This window comes from Vombatus ursinus, unplaced genomic scaffold (genome assembly GCF_900497805.2).
Source record: "Vombatus ursinus unplaced genomic scaffold, bare-nosed wombat genome assembly UNPS02000577.1, whole genome shotgun sequence".
In the NCBI taxonomy this organism is placed as follows: domain Eukaryota; kingdom Metazoa; phylum Chordata; class Mammalia; order Diprotodontia; family Vombatidae; genus Vombatus; species Vombatus ursinus.
In genome coordinates this window covers 7,041,840-7,057,719 of record NW_020940355.1, presented here as the reverse complement: position 1 = coordinate 7,057,719, position 15,880 = coordinate 7,041,840, and the positions used below count along the sequence as shown (strand labels likewise).

Below are 15,880 nucleotides of genomic sequence, written 5' to 3'. Positions count from 1 at the left end.
CTATTTTCGAAAATCAGTTAAGTCTATTGTTTAAGCAAATCTTCAATAGTTACAAAATTGTCAACATGTGATTTCGGTATTCTTAAAGGTCCATCAAAACACACTTCAATTTATTTTCTAGATTATAATTCCTTCTGTCAGCACCTACTTACTTTATCTTTTGGTAAAATTAACATGTAGAAGAGGAGAAATAGGGAATGACATTAGCGACAGGGAACAACACCCTTCTATATTCTGTAAAGACTTTTCTCCAGAATAAACATAAATTTTAAACTGAAGTCATTATTGCTGTGTTATAATATAATAAGAAAAATTAGATGATTTTTTAATTACCTTTTTTGGAATTATTTTGATTTTTCTTAGTAGTACTGCTATCCGCCTTCTTGACATTGGCATTTTTTACAGATTTTTTGCTCTTAGAAGGAGTTTTTTGTTTAGGTTTTTCTTTTTTAGATGTCTTTTTAGGTGGCTATTAGAAGAATAAAGAGACATGCATGGATTAAATTCACAGCTTTTATTCCTTTATCCAGCAATTAAAGTAATGTAAAGTTATAAGTACTAATGATCTTTCGATAAAAGACAAAGTAATGTTTAATAATTATTCATTCCTCTATAGCACAGTTCTGGTAAGCTATCTATAATGTCTCCCACATTTTACAAAACTTTTTATGTTCCCTTATCCCCAAACCCTCACTTTCCCTCTAAGAGGATATCCACTAATCGTTGATATATAGACTATAAACTAAAAATGACAATGAGGATCTGGAATTAGCTGGGCAAGGAATAATTTTTTTGTGTATGTTTGGGTTTCTTTATTAAATAAGCTGTCTAATTTATGAGAAAATTAAGGTAAATTCAGCAGTGCTTTATTTGGCATAAGAAAGTGGCATTCCACATAAAAGGCAGAACCAAAATTTATTAACCAGAAGAGACAGAGTCAAATTTTGACACAATATCGGTAACAAGTTATAACAAAATGAATACGAAACTTTAAGTTTACTCTTCAAAGATCAAACTTTTTCTAATTCTTTTTGATAGACATCTTTATAAGATTAACCTCACGCTTCCTTGCTTTCTTAGCATATACTGAACACAATTAACTTTTGATAACCTAGCATCAATTATCATTCTTATCGGCCTTGCTATGTCTGGCTATTTATCCAGTACACTAAATAGGTCCAGGTTTTTATGCTTTTATAACTACTTTAATATTTTTCTTCCTCTTCATTACCATTACTGGTCATGACCTGTACTTTAAGTCTGCCTGTCTCTATGAGGTCCTCCCCTTCTCCCAACTGCTATGGGGTAGGAAACAATATAAAAAAGCTTATTAGACTTGTATCTACAGTAAGATGAAAAATTATGAATAGGAAGCTGAGTTACTCTTCTGTAAATAAAGTACAAGGACTTTAGTGCGTAGACTTATTTATTTGGTTCCTAATAAGTCTTTTTTGGGCTAGTTCCTGCTTCTTGATTACTTTCTGGGAGGCTGAGATTGCTTGAATGATGACTCTCAAGTGAGATTTTATGAGGGATATATTTTATCTTCATGGTCTTTCAACCTGTATTTTCAAAATTAAGTATTAATGCTTAGTATGTACCTAATACCTGGGTTGGCCACTGAATGGAATACAAAGGAAAATGCAAAGTCCATGCTCTGAAGTTTATATTGAGTATGACATAAAATATGCTGTCTCACAAACACTTTAAGTACTGATCAAATGAGAACTATAAATTGGGCCTAAAAGGTAGTCTGAATATTCATAGCTGTTAACTCTATCGATTTCACATGAAAGAAGGTATATTGGATATGATGGTAGTATTAGGAAAATTAATCTCCATAAATCTGACATCACTGAGAAATTTCATGGTCCTTTATAAGGAATTCTGAGATAAGAATATATTTCTATTAGATTACAATACTGAACTTTTTCCAAAGTCAGTATGAATTTACACAAAAACAGATGGGTCGATATTTCTTTCATTGATGGACTGCAGCTTAGGTGGGAATGGTAGTAATATGGAAGAATTTATTAAAATGCAACTGTTCACTAAACAATAGCACAGGGATTTTCAACCTTTAAAAAATATGATTTGAGGGGTAGCTAGGTGGTGCAGTGGATAGAGCACTGGCCCTGGACTCAAGAGGACCTGAGTTCAAATCCAGCCTCAGACACTTAACATTTACTAGCTGTGTGACCCTGGGCAAAGTCACTTAACCCCATTGCTGAGCCCCCCCCCCAAAAAAGATTTGAGCACAGTTTCATCTTGTTCCGTTAACATAAACCTTTGAAAAAGTACAATAGAATTCTAACTATTAAGAGATTCAGTTAGGCTAGAAACAACTTTTTTTTTTTTAATGTTAATATCCTGAGGGTTGAAAGTCATGAATACTTCATTGTGAATTAATTTCGTGAATTAATTTAAGTTCATTTGTTTTCCTACCTAACCCCTCCCTGGCTGGGGTCAAAATAAAGAGTTCTGACTAGGGACATAAAGGGGGAAGGCAAAGTAATTATGAAACACAAATAACTTTGAAGGAGTTTAATCTGAGCATATTGTTATGAGAGTATATTATTGTGGGGAGCTTTTGGGTACTTAGTACATATTGGCAGGAGACAAGGTTAAGTGACAAAGGTAGTTTCAAGAGGAGCAGGAGGAAGAAAATTTTAAAAGCAGCCCTACAAGGCAGTATAGTGTAGAAAAGAACATTATTCATAGTCAAAAGTTCTGAGTTCAAATTCTGATTCTACTACTTAATACCTGTTTGACTATGAACAAGTCACTTTACCTTTTTAGGTACTAGTTTTCCAAATCTATTCAGCATGGAAGGGAATAAACATTTATTAAGTACCTACTATACAGAGGACTGTGCTAAATGCTTTACAAAGATTATCTCATCTGATCTTCACAATCCTGAGAGATAGGTGCTATAATTACCCGCATTTTACATTTGAGAAAACTTAGGCGGACAGAGGTTAAGCAACCTACCCTGGGGCACAGAGCTAGTAGGTATCTTAGGTCACCTGAAAGAATCAGAGCTCTATTCACTGTACCATCAAACTGCCTTTTATGGAGAACTGGATTAGATCATCAGCCTACAAGGAAGGAAACAGAACTTAAAAGGTTGGAGAGGAAAGTAAATGGTGTTCCATACCAATTCCTCTCCAAAGTAACTCTTAAAAGCAACACGCGAGTATGTGTGGTATGGCCTTTGTACTACTAAAAATAGACCTGAATACCTTTTTTTAAAAAGTAGAATGTATCTTGTTGGTGCTTCCTGCTGACTTCTGCAATTTAGATTCTGAAGAATGGCAGTAAAACATGAAGACATTATACTGTATTTTATTATACAAAAGGATTTTTACAATATATTTTAATATACACTCTTCATGTAGGATTTTTCCAATATAAACACTGCATCGTTTGCTAAACTGAGTATTTTTTTACTAGGGGTGAATAATGTTTAGCAAAATCCTTTATTTTTTTTTGGCTCGGCAATGGGGTTAAGTGACTTGCTCAGGGTCACACAGCTAGTAAGTGTCAAGTGTCTGAGGCTGGATTTGAACTCAGGTCCTCCTGACTCCAGGGCTGGTGCTCTATCCACTGTGCCACCTACCTGCCTCTAGCAAAATCTCTGAATGTGTTTAGGGTTAAATCACAGTCAGATATACAAATCCTATTAGTTACATCTATACTCAAATTTATCAGAAATATGAGAATACTAGCTAAATTAGGTTCTCAAATGAAAATGTGCTTAAGAGCTAGTTTTATAATTTTTAGAAGTACATGTTATTAGCAAAAAATCATGATATCATAAATTAAAGTAGACATTAACTGAAGTCTTTACTTGGAAAGTCCCGCAGGATCTAAGAAACATATTGGTCCCAGTAACCTGTCAAACTACTCAGGTTATATACATGTCAATTTAGAATTTCTCCTAGTAATCCAACTAGAGAAAAAAACATACAAAAACAAAAATCCACACAATAAAGACAGTGTTGGGAAAACTAGGAGTCAACACAAGATCTGAAAGTTGAAAGACAGGGTCACCCCCATTACTTAAAAATCATAGTACAAGTAAGCATATAGTAAGCCACATTTTCATAACAGAAATAAAACCCCACCAATAATAACAATCTTGGGGGGGAAACCCAAGAGTTATATTCCCTATTCATTACTGTAAGGGCAAATAAAGAGGACATTGGAATAGACAAATTAGTTAATACAATCCTAATAAAAATCTCAATACTTTTTTCAATTTCAGCTTTTCTGGTTTTTTTTGAGGGTAGGAGAAATATTGGGAATGTAAGGATAGAAGTTGAGAGGAAAGTTATGCTTCAACAGGTACTAGGGGTGAATTTAAAATAGCAAATTTTAATACCAATGGCCAATACTTATCAGTTTTTAAAAACCAAAATTTTTATTTGCACTTATTTGTTCCGAAATAAAATCATTTAAAAATCAAATTTTGTTCCTAGGTTAGTAGACAGGGAAGAAAATCAGAATAAGACTAGTTTCCCTATATTCTCAAATTGCCTTAGAAACTCAGGAATAATTAAACTATGTAGTGTCAAGCAATGTGTACAATTTAAGTTTTCAAAGATCTACTCCTCATTCACGTAATGATGAACAAATTTAAGCATTTATTCTGTAATCGGAATTTATAGTCCATTTGAAAAAAAAAATTTTCTTTACAAACATTTAGTTTTAATAACATGTTCTAGAGCTTTTATCAAAAGAAAAACTGATACATAATTTACACAAGATATCAGAAGTAATATGCACTCAAAAATAGATATAATATCTTTTGATTTCTAATGCAAGTACTTTAAGTAACTTGCTTCTCTACCATCTGCTAGGCTCCCAAATAAAGTCCAACTTCCTTGGCATACAAGGCCATTTTTTATTTGGCCTGAATGTGCCTTTCTAGACTTTCCCCCGTTATCCTCATACCTAAATCTTACACAAGTAAAACTGGATCATTCCCAAAATATGTCTTGTACTTTTCTTTGGTGCCTTTACTTAATGCTATTCCTTCCACTGGTAATCCTCTTCCATATGAAATCAACGCTCATCATCTACCTCTTCCACAAGGCTTTCCTTGATTATCCCAGAGAAAAGTGTTTTCTCCCTCCAAGCAGAACTTTCCTTGTACCACACATACAGCACATACCGTCTCTTACATTTAATTGCTTGTGATCCTCACAATGCTGTCCACACAAGTCATTAAATAATAGTATTCGTTGGATGAGGCTGGAATACTAAATTAAAAATGAAAAACTGGCTGCTTATTCTGGATGAATGTCTTCTTAAGCTAAACTGGCTCTAATAATAACCCAAAGGAAAGATGTCAGGAAGATTTGTGCAATTCAGAACACCTTTGGCCTTTAAACAAATATATAATGGGGTCTGAAGATGTTTGCTAGCAAAGTTCATGAAGAGAAATAGATAAAACAGTAAGAAAAAATATGTAATTCTCATGGGGCAGAGGGTGTAGATCTGCATTTTAAAGTTGATGGCTTGTTCTTAAAAAAAAAAAAAAATGCTGCCAGTAGCTTCAACTAGCTTTTCTCAAAAATCAGAAATATTTTTTGGTATGCCACAGGTGAACAAATTAGACTGCACAGGCACTAAAATTCCAGACAGTCCAACACTCAAGACCAGCCATCAAATTATTAGGAAAAAAAAAATATATATGTATATATATTCCATCTGCCTGATACCTTGAAGGAACAGAAACAGAGGAACCAATCGTTATTTTTTGAAGGAAGGCCAAAAAAAATTGGGGGAGCTTACCTATCTTTTATAGGCAGCAGGGCTCTTGAAGGAGGGTCTCCAAAAAAGACGCCTGTCACAGAGCCAGATTCCTGTCCTCACCGCAGAAAGGTTGTACTGGGTGAACAGATGAATAAAATATAAATTAGCTTTCAATAGACTACTTTTAAAAATACTTTGTCTTAGAAACCCAGAGTAGGTGTCTGAAAATTACATTAAATGAAAATCTATTAAAGGCCTGTTTAGCTTGAAAAAAATAGCAAGAACAAGGAATGTGCAAAATTAATAGAAATTCGTTTAAAAAAAAAAAAAAGACCTTAAGCAGGCTGAATTAGCCAAGCCCATATAATAATGACTTTCCAATTTTGCCTTCCAACAGAGTTTTAATGGTTCAGAACCATTCCATGATTCATAAAATATGGAAATCAAGGGCTTTAGAAGCCAGGAACAACACTCGCTTGATGGCAACTCTAATGGTCTATAAAAATGAGAATACTTCAATCTCAGTTTCAAAAAGGTAGAAAGGGTGTGAGGGAGAACTCCTGGTATAGGGGACGGTGCTTCCTTCAAGTTATAAAAAATTTCAGGACATCTTCATCTGGATGCAGGACGTCAAATTCAACATATCCAATTACACCCAATTTCCCTCCCCCTAAATAGCTCTTCTCTCTGACTTCATTACTTCTATCTGTGGTACTACTTGGTTTCTCAGGTTTACAACACTGAGATTTTCTCTATTACTATTAATAAAATAGTTTACATTTGTACAGTGCTATAAGGTTTGCAAAGCTTACTTTACAAACATTCCATTTAAGCCTACTAACAATCTTACAAAACAGATACTCGATATTAATATTCCTTTTTACAGAAGAAGAAACTGAGGCTCAGACAGTGACTTGCCCATGGTCACACAAGCTATTAAGTGTAGAAGGCAGAATCTGAACCTAGGATTTTCTGTCTCCATAACTAGGACTGATATACCATGATGCTTTTCTCTGATTCTTCCTTTTCCCTCATCTCTCACATTCAATATTAAAAAGTCTCACCAACTCTAACTCCACAATTTCTATCATCTGTCCTCTCTTCTCCATTCTCAGTGTCACCACTCTAATATAGGTCCCTCATTACCATTTGGATTATTGTAATAGCTTCTTGAACACATCTTCCTGTCTTTCCCCATTTCCTCTTCCTCCAGGTTACCCTTCCTATCATTGCCACAATAAACTTTCTTCTGAACAGAACATACTCTTCCTTTCCTCAAAAGCTTACTCAAAAACTCCCAAGAGTCCAAGTTTAGATTCCACTATATAAAGCATTCTAGACTTTCCACAAATTGTCTCCATCCTTCCTTCCTGATCTTAATTCATGTCATTCTCCTCCATGTACTCCAGCCAAACAGTTTCTCTCTCAGTATCTTTATTCTTTCAGTCAGTGCCCTGAGACTGAAATGCCTTACCTTCCACCTTCTTACCTGTTAAATTACTTTTCATCTTTAAAAATTAGCTCAAATGTTACTTCTTCTATAAAGCCATCCCTGATCCTCCTGGTTGGTAAAGACCATCCCTCTCAGACACCACATGGCATTTTTTATTTTTGTAATAATGCACCTATATTCTATTGCATATTACAGTTATCTGTGTTGATGTCTTATTCCTCTACTACACTGCAAGTAATCCAGCCTAGGACAGCACCCTGTACAAAACAGGTACTTACTATTGTATAAGTATTTGCATTATAACATTGTAATTGTACGATATTTTAAGTATCGTATAACATCATCTTAGAGGACTGATTCAGGCTTTCCTAAGTTTGATATGAGTAGCATAAATCACTTCCAACCCTCCTAGGACTCCTTACTCATAGATTTACTAATCTATTACAAGGACAAACAACCTGTGGCGATACCACTATTTCCCATCAAGTATGCCCTCTCTCAGCCCCACCATTGTTTTTTAGGCTTACTGATGGGTACTGCTTATCCTTAATGGTGGCAACGAAAGCTAAAGAGATGCTGATCCTAACCTACTGGTATTAGAAAATCTAAGACAAATTCTGATCTTAATGATTCTAGATCAATTCAATTATTTTGGTATGTGAAATCTAATGGTGGTAGGTCCTCATTAGCTGGTTACATGGTAACCTGGCAGATTTCAGAATAGTTTTATGGAAATACTTTTCCCACAAATTAACATGACCACTTAAGCCTCTTTCAAAAATTTAAATGTTGTATTTTAATCTATAAAGAAGTATATGATGTACGCTGGTGAACATGAGAATATATCTCCTCCACAAAATTCCATGACAGTTGAGATGTTTTTGCTAACTGGTTACATAATCTTGTTTTCTGATATAAATACATACATAAATCTGTGTGTATGTGTATGTATGTGTGCAATATATATATATATATATATATGCATGCACATAACTGATTCCAGAGAACAGTTTAAACAGAGCATTTAACTGATTCCAGAAAACAAAGTAAGGAATTAAACACCATAAAAATACATTTTACCTCTTCTTCACTTTCTTTATCTTCTTCCTCTGAAGAGTCCTTTTCTTTTTTTTCCTCTTCACTACTAGATTCATCTGATAGAATTTCAGGGCATTTGGTACGCTTAGCTTTCCTTGACAATCCAGAGCTGCTCCGTTCCTTTTTACTGCCTTTGCTTGGTGTTTTTTTTGATTTTGGCAATGGCTGTGTAAAAGAAGAAGTGTCATAATAAAAAAAAAAACAAAATATCTCATTTCCAAAGTATTAAATGCTGTATTTGATAAAAATTCAACTTTATTGATATTACTGGCTCTGGACCTGTGATTTCACTGGTATAGGTAACTCCCTAGGGTCCTCAACCAATGCAGGCTGGCAATTTATAATCTTAAAAGTTGCTTACAGAACTGAGAGATTATTTGCCCAGGGACACACAGCTACTTTGTGTCACTGACAGGACATGAACTTGGCTCCAAGGCTGGTTCTCTATGCCATGGTCTCCCAATTTTACTATCGTTACAAAATTCAAAAAGGGGGTGGAAGGGAAAAGATGATCTCTCAGGAAAATCCTTTGCTTGCTCTGAACACAAAATATATCTTTGTGCAGCAATTTGCACACAGATATATAGTCTTGAGTTTCAATTATGCTTCTCTCAAATTCAGAAAGTGATGCAACTTTATTCTTAATTTATTTCATCCCCAATAAAGGAATATGCTAGGTCAGACGCCACATTCCACCATCATGCCATCTGACCTTGTCATAAAACTGAAGGCCAGATTGTCACTGTGATTAAACTTGCAGCCTGGTCATAATAACTGCTAACAGGCTAGAGTTAAATTGACAACTAATCTCTTCCTCATCCATCAACACCAAAACCAAAAGCAAATGTGACTAACTGAACTTTAAGTTCCCTTCCAGCTCTAAAGCTGATTTTCAGATGGCCAAGGAAAGAAATATCTGTTTGAGAAGCACCAATTCTGATTTTTAGGGGACTCTAGAAATTCACCTTAGACACTTACTAGCTGTGTGACCCTGGACAAGTCACTGAACCCTGTTTGTCTCAGTTCCCTTATCTGTAAAACAAGCTAGAGAAGGAAATGGCAAACCACTCCAGTATCTTTGCCAAGAAAACCCCAAATAGGGTCATGAAGAGTCAGATATGGCTGAAAACAATTCAACAACAAAAATGCATCTAAGGTTTGGGCATCCAACATTTATTCACTCCATTTTATGTACTCTGGATGTGAGTTATAATTTGTATAAAATGTATACCATCACCAGGCTATCCTTTAATAAATGCAGAAATTGTGGTCAACATTTCTAAACTCCACAAAATTCTGAGAATGTTAAAACTGATCAAAGATCACAAGTCTAGTTACTTTGTTATGTCCATTCAATAACTAACTAAAACATATTTAATTAGAAATGCAAAAAGATTTCAATCATCAAAGTTGTTGGAAAAATCATGATTTCATTCCTTTACCCACCTGATTCACTTTAAATGCTATTTCAGTAGCATTTCTGTCACATTTTGAATGTTAAAATTAGAATATGCTAATTTTTAGGATCAAGTTCTGTGATAGTTTTCTTCAATCTTTCCCTTGTACCAGTTCCAGGATTTCATCAGTGGAAAGGTCCAGAGCAGAAATTCCCGTCAATGATATGGATTAGCAATTCATTTGTAAATTAGTCTTTGAGAGATTAAGGGACTTGTCCATGATTACACAACTAGTACATGAACCTAGATCTTCCTGACTTCAACAAGGTCAGCCCTCTATTTGTTTATATCATATTTCCTCTCCTGATAAAATCACGCTTTGTTGGATTCACAGCCATCACAGGTTCTATGATTTCCTAGTTTGTCAATTTAGAAACACTACTTCCTCCGTTCTTCTCTCACAATGCTTGTTGGGATCCTCTGACTTCAAACTTACAATTTTAGCAGTTATCTTGCATAAATATTATTTTCCAAATCTGACCCAAACACAGTACAGTCACTATCCAATTATACCTCCTTACGACAGGTTAGGGTGCCAACCCCCCCATTTCTGCCACATTTTGAAATTATAAAACTTTACCAGCCAGTGAGCCCAATGAAGGGGAAAAGACCTTCCTGTACAATATTCCTCAACAGGGAAATGAGATGAAAAGAACTGCAAATTTACACAGGAAAAAGGTAGAATCTGAGAGGCAAGCAAATGTGCAAATTACAGGGAAAAGGAAAAATTCATTAGAAAGACAGGCATGGAAAAATGAATGGACTGACTGAACAAAATTTTCAGGTTGATTAATAAAAAAAATGAGATGAAGAGCATAGTGCAAAATCTAGTCTATATATTTTCTTAAACATTAGTTCATGATAGCACAGTATTTTGTCTGATACCAACAAGAGGAAATAATTGTTGAATGGAGTCCTCAGCATACATTGGAAAAGAAAACAAAAAAGAATGCAGATGTTAATACAGTTAGATGAGAAATGACCACAAACATAAATCTCTTATAATGATGAATTTGAAAATGTTTCAGGAAGACTAGTGATCAACTTTAGTATAAGAAACTCAAGGAGAGGCAACTAGGTGGCACAGTGGATAGAGCACTGGCCCTAGAGTCAAGAGGACCTGAGTTCAAGTCCAACCTCAGACATTTGACACCTACTAGCTGTGTGACTCCGGGCAAGTCACTTAACCCTGACTGCCTCACAAAAAACAAACAAAAACAAAAAACAAAAACAAAACAAAACAAAAAAAGAAACCCAGAACAAATACAAGTACAGACATATCAAAAGGTTGGAATGGTACAATAATAGTTGACCTATGGACTACATAAAGTATTACTAGCTCCCTTCTACACATTAAATAAAACCTCCACACATCATTCTCTTAAACAGCTGTGCAACAAAAATACCTCTCTGGAGGAGGCCCAACTCCTGCTTAGCTGAAGGGTCAAGCCTGGGCAAAGTTAGCAAGTCTTAGTTTGTTTTCAATCCACAGCTTTCTCTATATTCAATACCTATTAAAGTGCTCTAAACCTTGAATCAGGCAATGCTATTTTGGACTCTCTTTATTGCTATTAAGAAGCAAAAGGCTTTTTCTTTTGTTAAAGGAATTTTAGGCTTTTCTAAGTATATGGGCCTATTTTGTGTGTGGGGGGAGAGAAGAGGTAAAGCTAACTGAAATTACATAAGGCTTGCTTACCTTGTATTAAATTTATTTTTATTTTAGTTTAGTTTAGTATTTATTTTAGTTTTTGGTTTTTTTTAAGATGATGAGAATAGGGAGTAAAAAGGAATGATCCATGATCTTTCCTCTACAAAGGGTTCTCTGTTCTCCTCAGAAGGCAGGTAGAAAAAGGCACAAGTCTAAGTGGCTGTCAGAAAGTAATCTACTTGGGACCTTCTTCACTGACTCCTTTGAGAACTCAAAGCCCATCCTTTAATATGTGACCTGTAACTCAAACCCTTAACAGCACACATCAGGTTACTTCCCTGAACCCATCCCAAATCCTTTCCCACTCCACCACTAAATTTTTATATATTCTATATTTTCTGGAACATGACATTATTTTAGTTAACATTTAAAATTTTTTAAAGTCATCCTCGTACTTTCTGTGTTTAGGTGAACACAATCTCTTCATAATAGAGATATTACTCTACTGGTGCCAATGTTGCTTTAATTAAAGATTATGGAAAAGCAATCTACTAAAAAGAGTATATTCACTACTGAAATTTCAAAAAATTAAGAAAAAAAAAAATTCTCACCTTGCCAGAAGGCTTTGGATGCATTAGAAAATTCAAGATCCTGGTTACCAACTCACTATTTATGCCTGATCTCTCCAAATCAAGAACTTCACAGATGCTTTTTAACATAGCATTCCTAAATCTAAAAGGAAAAAGATGTAACAGTGTAAATATACATATATATTAAAAAATCCCAAAGACATAAATTAACGAAATAGCAAAACAGAAGTTCCCTACAATTTTTTTTTTGAGAGAGGAGGTATTTAAAGTCAAGATCCAAATAGATGATGCTGAGACAAGGAAAAAAGAATAAACGTGCATACTTATAGGTATGCAACACTTCTATACTATCAGTCATTAAAATAAAAAGTAATGAAGATAACTTGAAGTCAGAATCAAAATTAGCATTTGCTGCTTTAAAACAAACTTTATATAGTTTAAAGATAGGTTTATTTTTCTCTGTGTGTGTGTGTGTATTCCATGAAGTTTGACTCCAATGTCTCATAAAGGGCATGATGGCCCTTAGTGCTTGAAGGTTACATCAAGAGTGTACATGCCCTGGTGAGTACTTTAAACTACAAGGGTTTCCACATGATCATCTCAATAGATGCAGATGTATTTTGACAAAATACAACACCCATTCCTATTAAAAACACTAGAAAGCATAGGTACAAATGGAGTCTTCCTTAAAATAATAAATAGCATCTATCTAAAACCTTCAGCAAGCATAATATGTAATGGGGACAAGCTAGAAGCAATTCCAATAAGATCGGGGGTGAAACAAGGATGTCCATTATCACCACTGTTATTCAACATCGTACTGGAAACGTTAGCTTTAGCAATAAGAGAAGAAAAAGACATTGAAGACATTAGAATAGGCAAAGAAGAAACAAAGCTATCACTCTTTGCAGATGACATGATGCTATACTTAGAGAATCCCAGAGAATCAAGTAAAAAACTACTTGAAATAATAAACAACTTTAACAAAGTTGCAGGCTATAAAACAAACTCATATAAATCATCGGCATTTCTATATATTACCAACAAAGCCCATGGCTGAGTGAAGTGAGCAGAACCAAGAGAATGTTATACACAGTAACAGCCACGTTGTGTGATGACTAATACTGATAAACTTAACCCTTCCTGGCAATACAAGGATCTAAGACATCTCCAGAGGCCTTGTGATGGAAAATGCTATCCACACCCAAAGAGACAAATATGGAAGCCGAACTGTTATTTTTTTTCTCTTCTGTTGAGTTTTGTTTCCTCTTTCTGATGGTTCCTCCTATTGGTTTTAATTTCTACTTACAACATCACTAATGTGAAAATGTTTAATTAATATAAAAATGTTTAATTAATTAATGTGAAACTGCAATTAATTATGTTTTAATATTAATTAATATAAAAATGGACAATTAATAATTTAATATTAATGTAAAATTAATTAATTGATGTGAAAATGTTTAATTAATTAATATTAAAAAACTATAAGGGTTTCTGGCTCAGGTCTATACTAACATAGTCTTGTTCATACTCACTAAGTATACCCATGATAAATTTAATATTATTAAAATTGCCAAAAAAAACCAAAAACTAAAATACAGAGGGAAGCAATAGTTCAGTATTAAGAGCACTGAATTTGGGAGTCAGAAGAGACCCCATTTCATATGTAATACTTATTAGCTATATTATCATAGGTAAGTCATCATACCTTTATAAATAGGTGCCCAGTGGCAATAAGATGAATTCTCTCTCTCAAAAGTTGTCCTGAGGAAAATACTTTGAACCCTGGAGTGCTAAATAATATGTGAGCTATTAATAATTCAGGAAGATTACTTCACTTAGAAGAGATTGGTTTTGCACACCCTTTTCTGTTTTAGCTTATTGAAATTGCTATAATAGACACCGTAAGCTAACAATTGTGAACTCAAACCACACCTTTTTATTTAGGGAAAAAAATTACCTTTCAGGTATGATCACAAAATTTTTGAAACTATAAGCACACTGATCAAGACATATTATATATTTACAACACTGTATATTTATAAATAGAACTTACTTTTTCAACATCTCTTCCTTTTTTTTATATTGGTCACTTCCTTTTTCGAATGGAAAGCCACTGAATTGACCCACATTCTTCTTCAGAGAAGCTACCTAAAAATGTTTCTCTCATTAATTAATATTGTAACTTCCCAAGTAGACTTTTTATAAGTAGGGGAGAGAAATTGTTAATTCGTGAAAACACCTTTTATTTACATATGCCTTCAGGTGTTCACTCAGAACTTTATTTGCTGCTAATATTTGAACACTGCAAATGACTCATCATTTTGAATGAAAAGTTACACACGTAATGTCAAGTTTTTGTCTAAGTCCACGGAAAAATCACAACTTTTATTTTACTTATACTCTACCTTTCCCCCCAATGAAATGTTCTCAATTATATTATAACACTATATTGTATTATAACATTACAAGATCCCTTTTCTCTCATGGGTACCATATAACATGTAACTCATAACAAAGGCATCACCTGAGGATTAATGGGGGGGGAAGGGGGTGTCAGGACCGTCCAATTAAAGAACCCCATTTTATAAAATGGATAAGAGTTCTGAAGTTGTGCACAAAACAAATATTTTAACTGCATGAAGTTTATTTGAAAGAACCCTACAGAGAATTCTTTTGTAAAGCTAACAATCATCATTCAATTCACTTTTAAAAAATAAAATCTCATGCACAATATGGCGTTACTGATGTAAAAATATCATGACTTGCCAAAAAGCCATAACAAGATTTAACAATAAAATCTTAATATTGCTCATCAAATAAACTTTGAATTTTGCCTTGAGCTACAGAACATAGTTGGCTTTAGTTTATTATTGGTCAATGCCCACAAAAAGTCAAACTATAACTTTATGTCTGAGCTAAATAGAGGTAGAATAGTGCAAAAGAAATAATACTGGACCAGGATTCATAAGAGATGGATGTTTTACTTTTCTATTAGTTGTGTTAACCAGATAAAACTCAGTGAATCTCAATGGGCCTTATCATATGTAAAATGAGGGAGAAAGACTAGATGATCTCAAAGGTCTCTTCTAGTTTTAAAAATTTGTAATCCAAATCAGCAAATATTTCGTGAACATTAACATCTACAGTACTATGTACAGTTTTCAGAGTATAATTTTAGGAAGGACATTAACAAACTGGAGCATATCCTGGGGATAAGATAGTAAGAAGACTAGAGACATTACGGATTGGATAAAGGGACTGAGAATGTTTAGCCCAAAGAAGAGGAAAATTCAGGGGGCACATGATAGCTGTACTCAAAACATTTAAGGAGCTGTCATGGAGTAATTAGACTTGTTTGGCTTAATTCCAGAGGGCTGAAGTAGGAGTAGTGGTGGAAGTTGAAAAATGGTAGACTTAGGATTGATATAATGAAAAACTTAAAAATTAGAGAAACCCAAAGGAAAATGGACTGCCTTATGGTTATGCCCTAATGAAGGTCTTTAAGGAGAGGCTGAGGATGCTGGAGAGGGGATTATAAATTGGACTAATAATCTCTGAGATCCCTTCCAATGTGAAAATGCTGCCTACCAAGTACAAAGCACTGAACTAAGTACCAGCTAGCTTTGAAGTATCTCTGAAATACTTCAATAAGCATGCTAAGTATCAGAAGTCTAAAATAATCCTTACTGTGCCTGGCCTGTTGTAAAGTAGTTTATGAAGATTTCTAAGTTCATCAGTTTTCTTCTTACTTAGGAAGAAGTGTATTCTTTCAATTTCACAAAGTTTCTGTCCCTTTCCTGTAAAAAGAATAAAGTTAAATGGTTAAAGAAGTCTCACTTCCGTTATAAATTCAGCTGAAAAATTATAT

General features: G+C 34.3%; 1 protein-coding gene across 1 annotated transcript in view; it reads right to left on the bottom strand.

Moving 5' to 3' along the window:
- The window catches only part of DEK (DEK proto-oncogene), a 32,111-nt gene that overhangs the window by 9,772 nt on the left and 6,459 nt on the right, over positions 1 to 15,880 (bottom strand). Inside the window, exons 4-8 of the mRNA XM_027844960.1 lie at positions 15,700 to 15,809; positions 14,066 to 14,160; positions 12,028 to 12,148; positions 8,294 to 8,476; positions 334 to 469 (exon numbers count right to left, since the gene is read on the bottom strand). Of these exons, the coding sequence (XP_027700761.1) occupies positions 334 to 469; positions 8,294 to 8,476; positions 12,028 to 12,148; positions 14,066 to 14,160; positions 15,700 to 15,809 (645 nt within the window). The remainder of the gene's footprint in view (positions 1 to 333; positions 470 to 8,293; positions 8,477 to 12,027; positions 12,149 to 14,065; positions 14,161 to 15,699; positions 15,810 to 15,880) is intronic.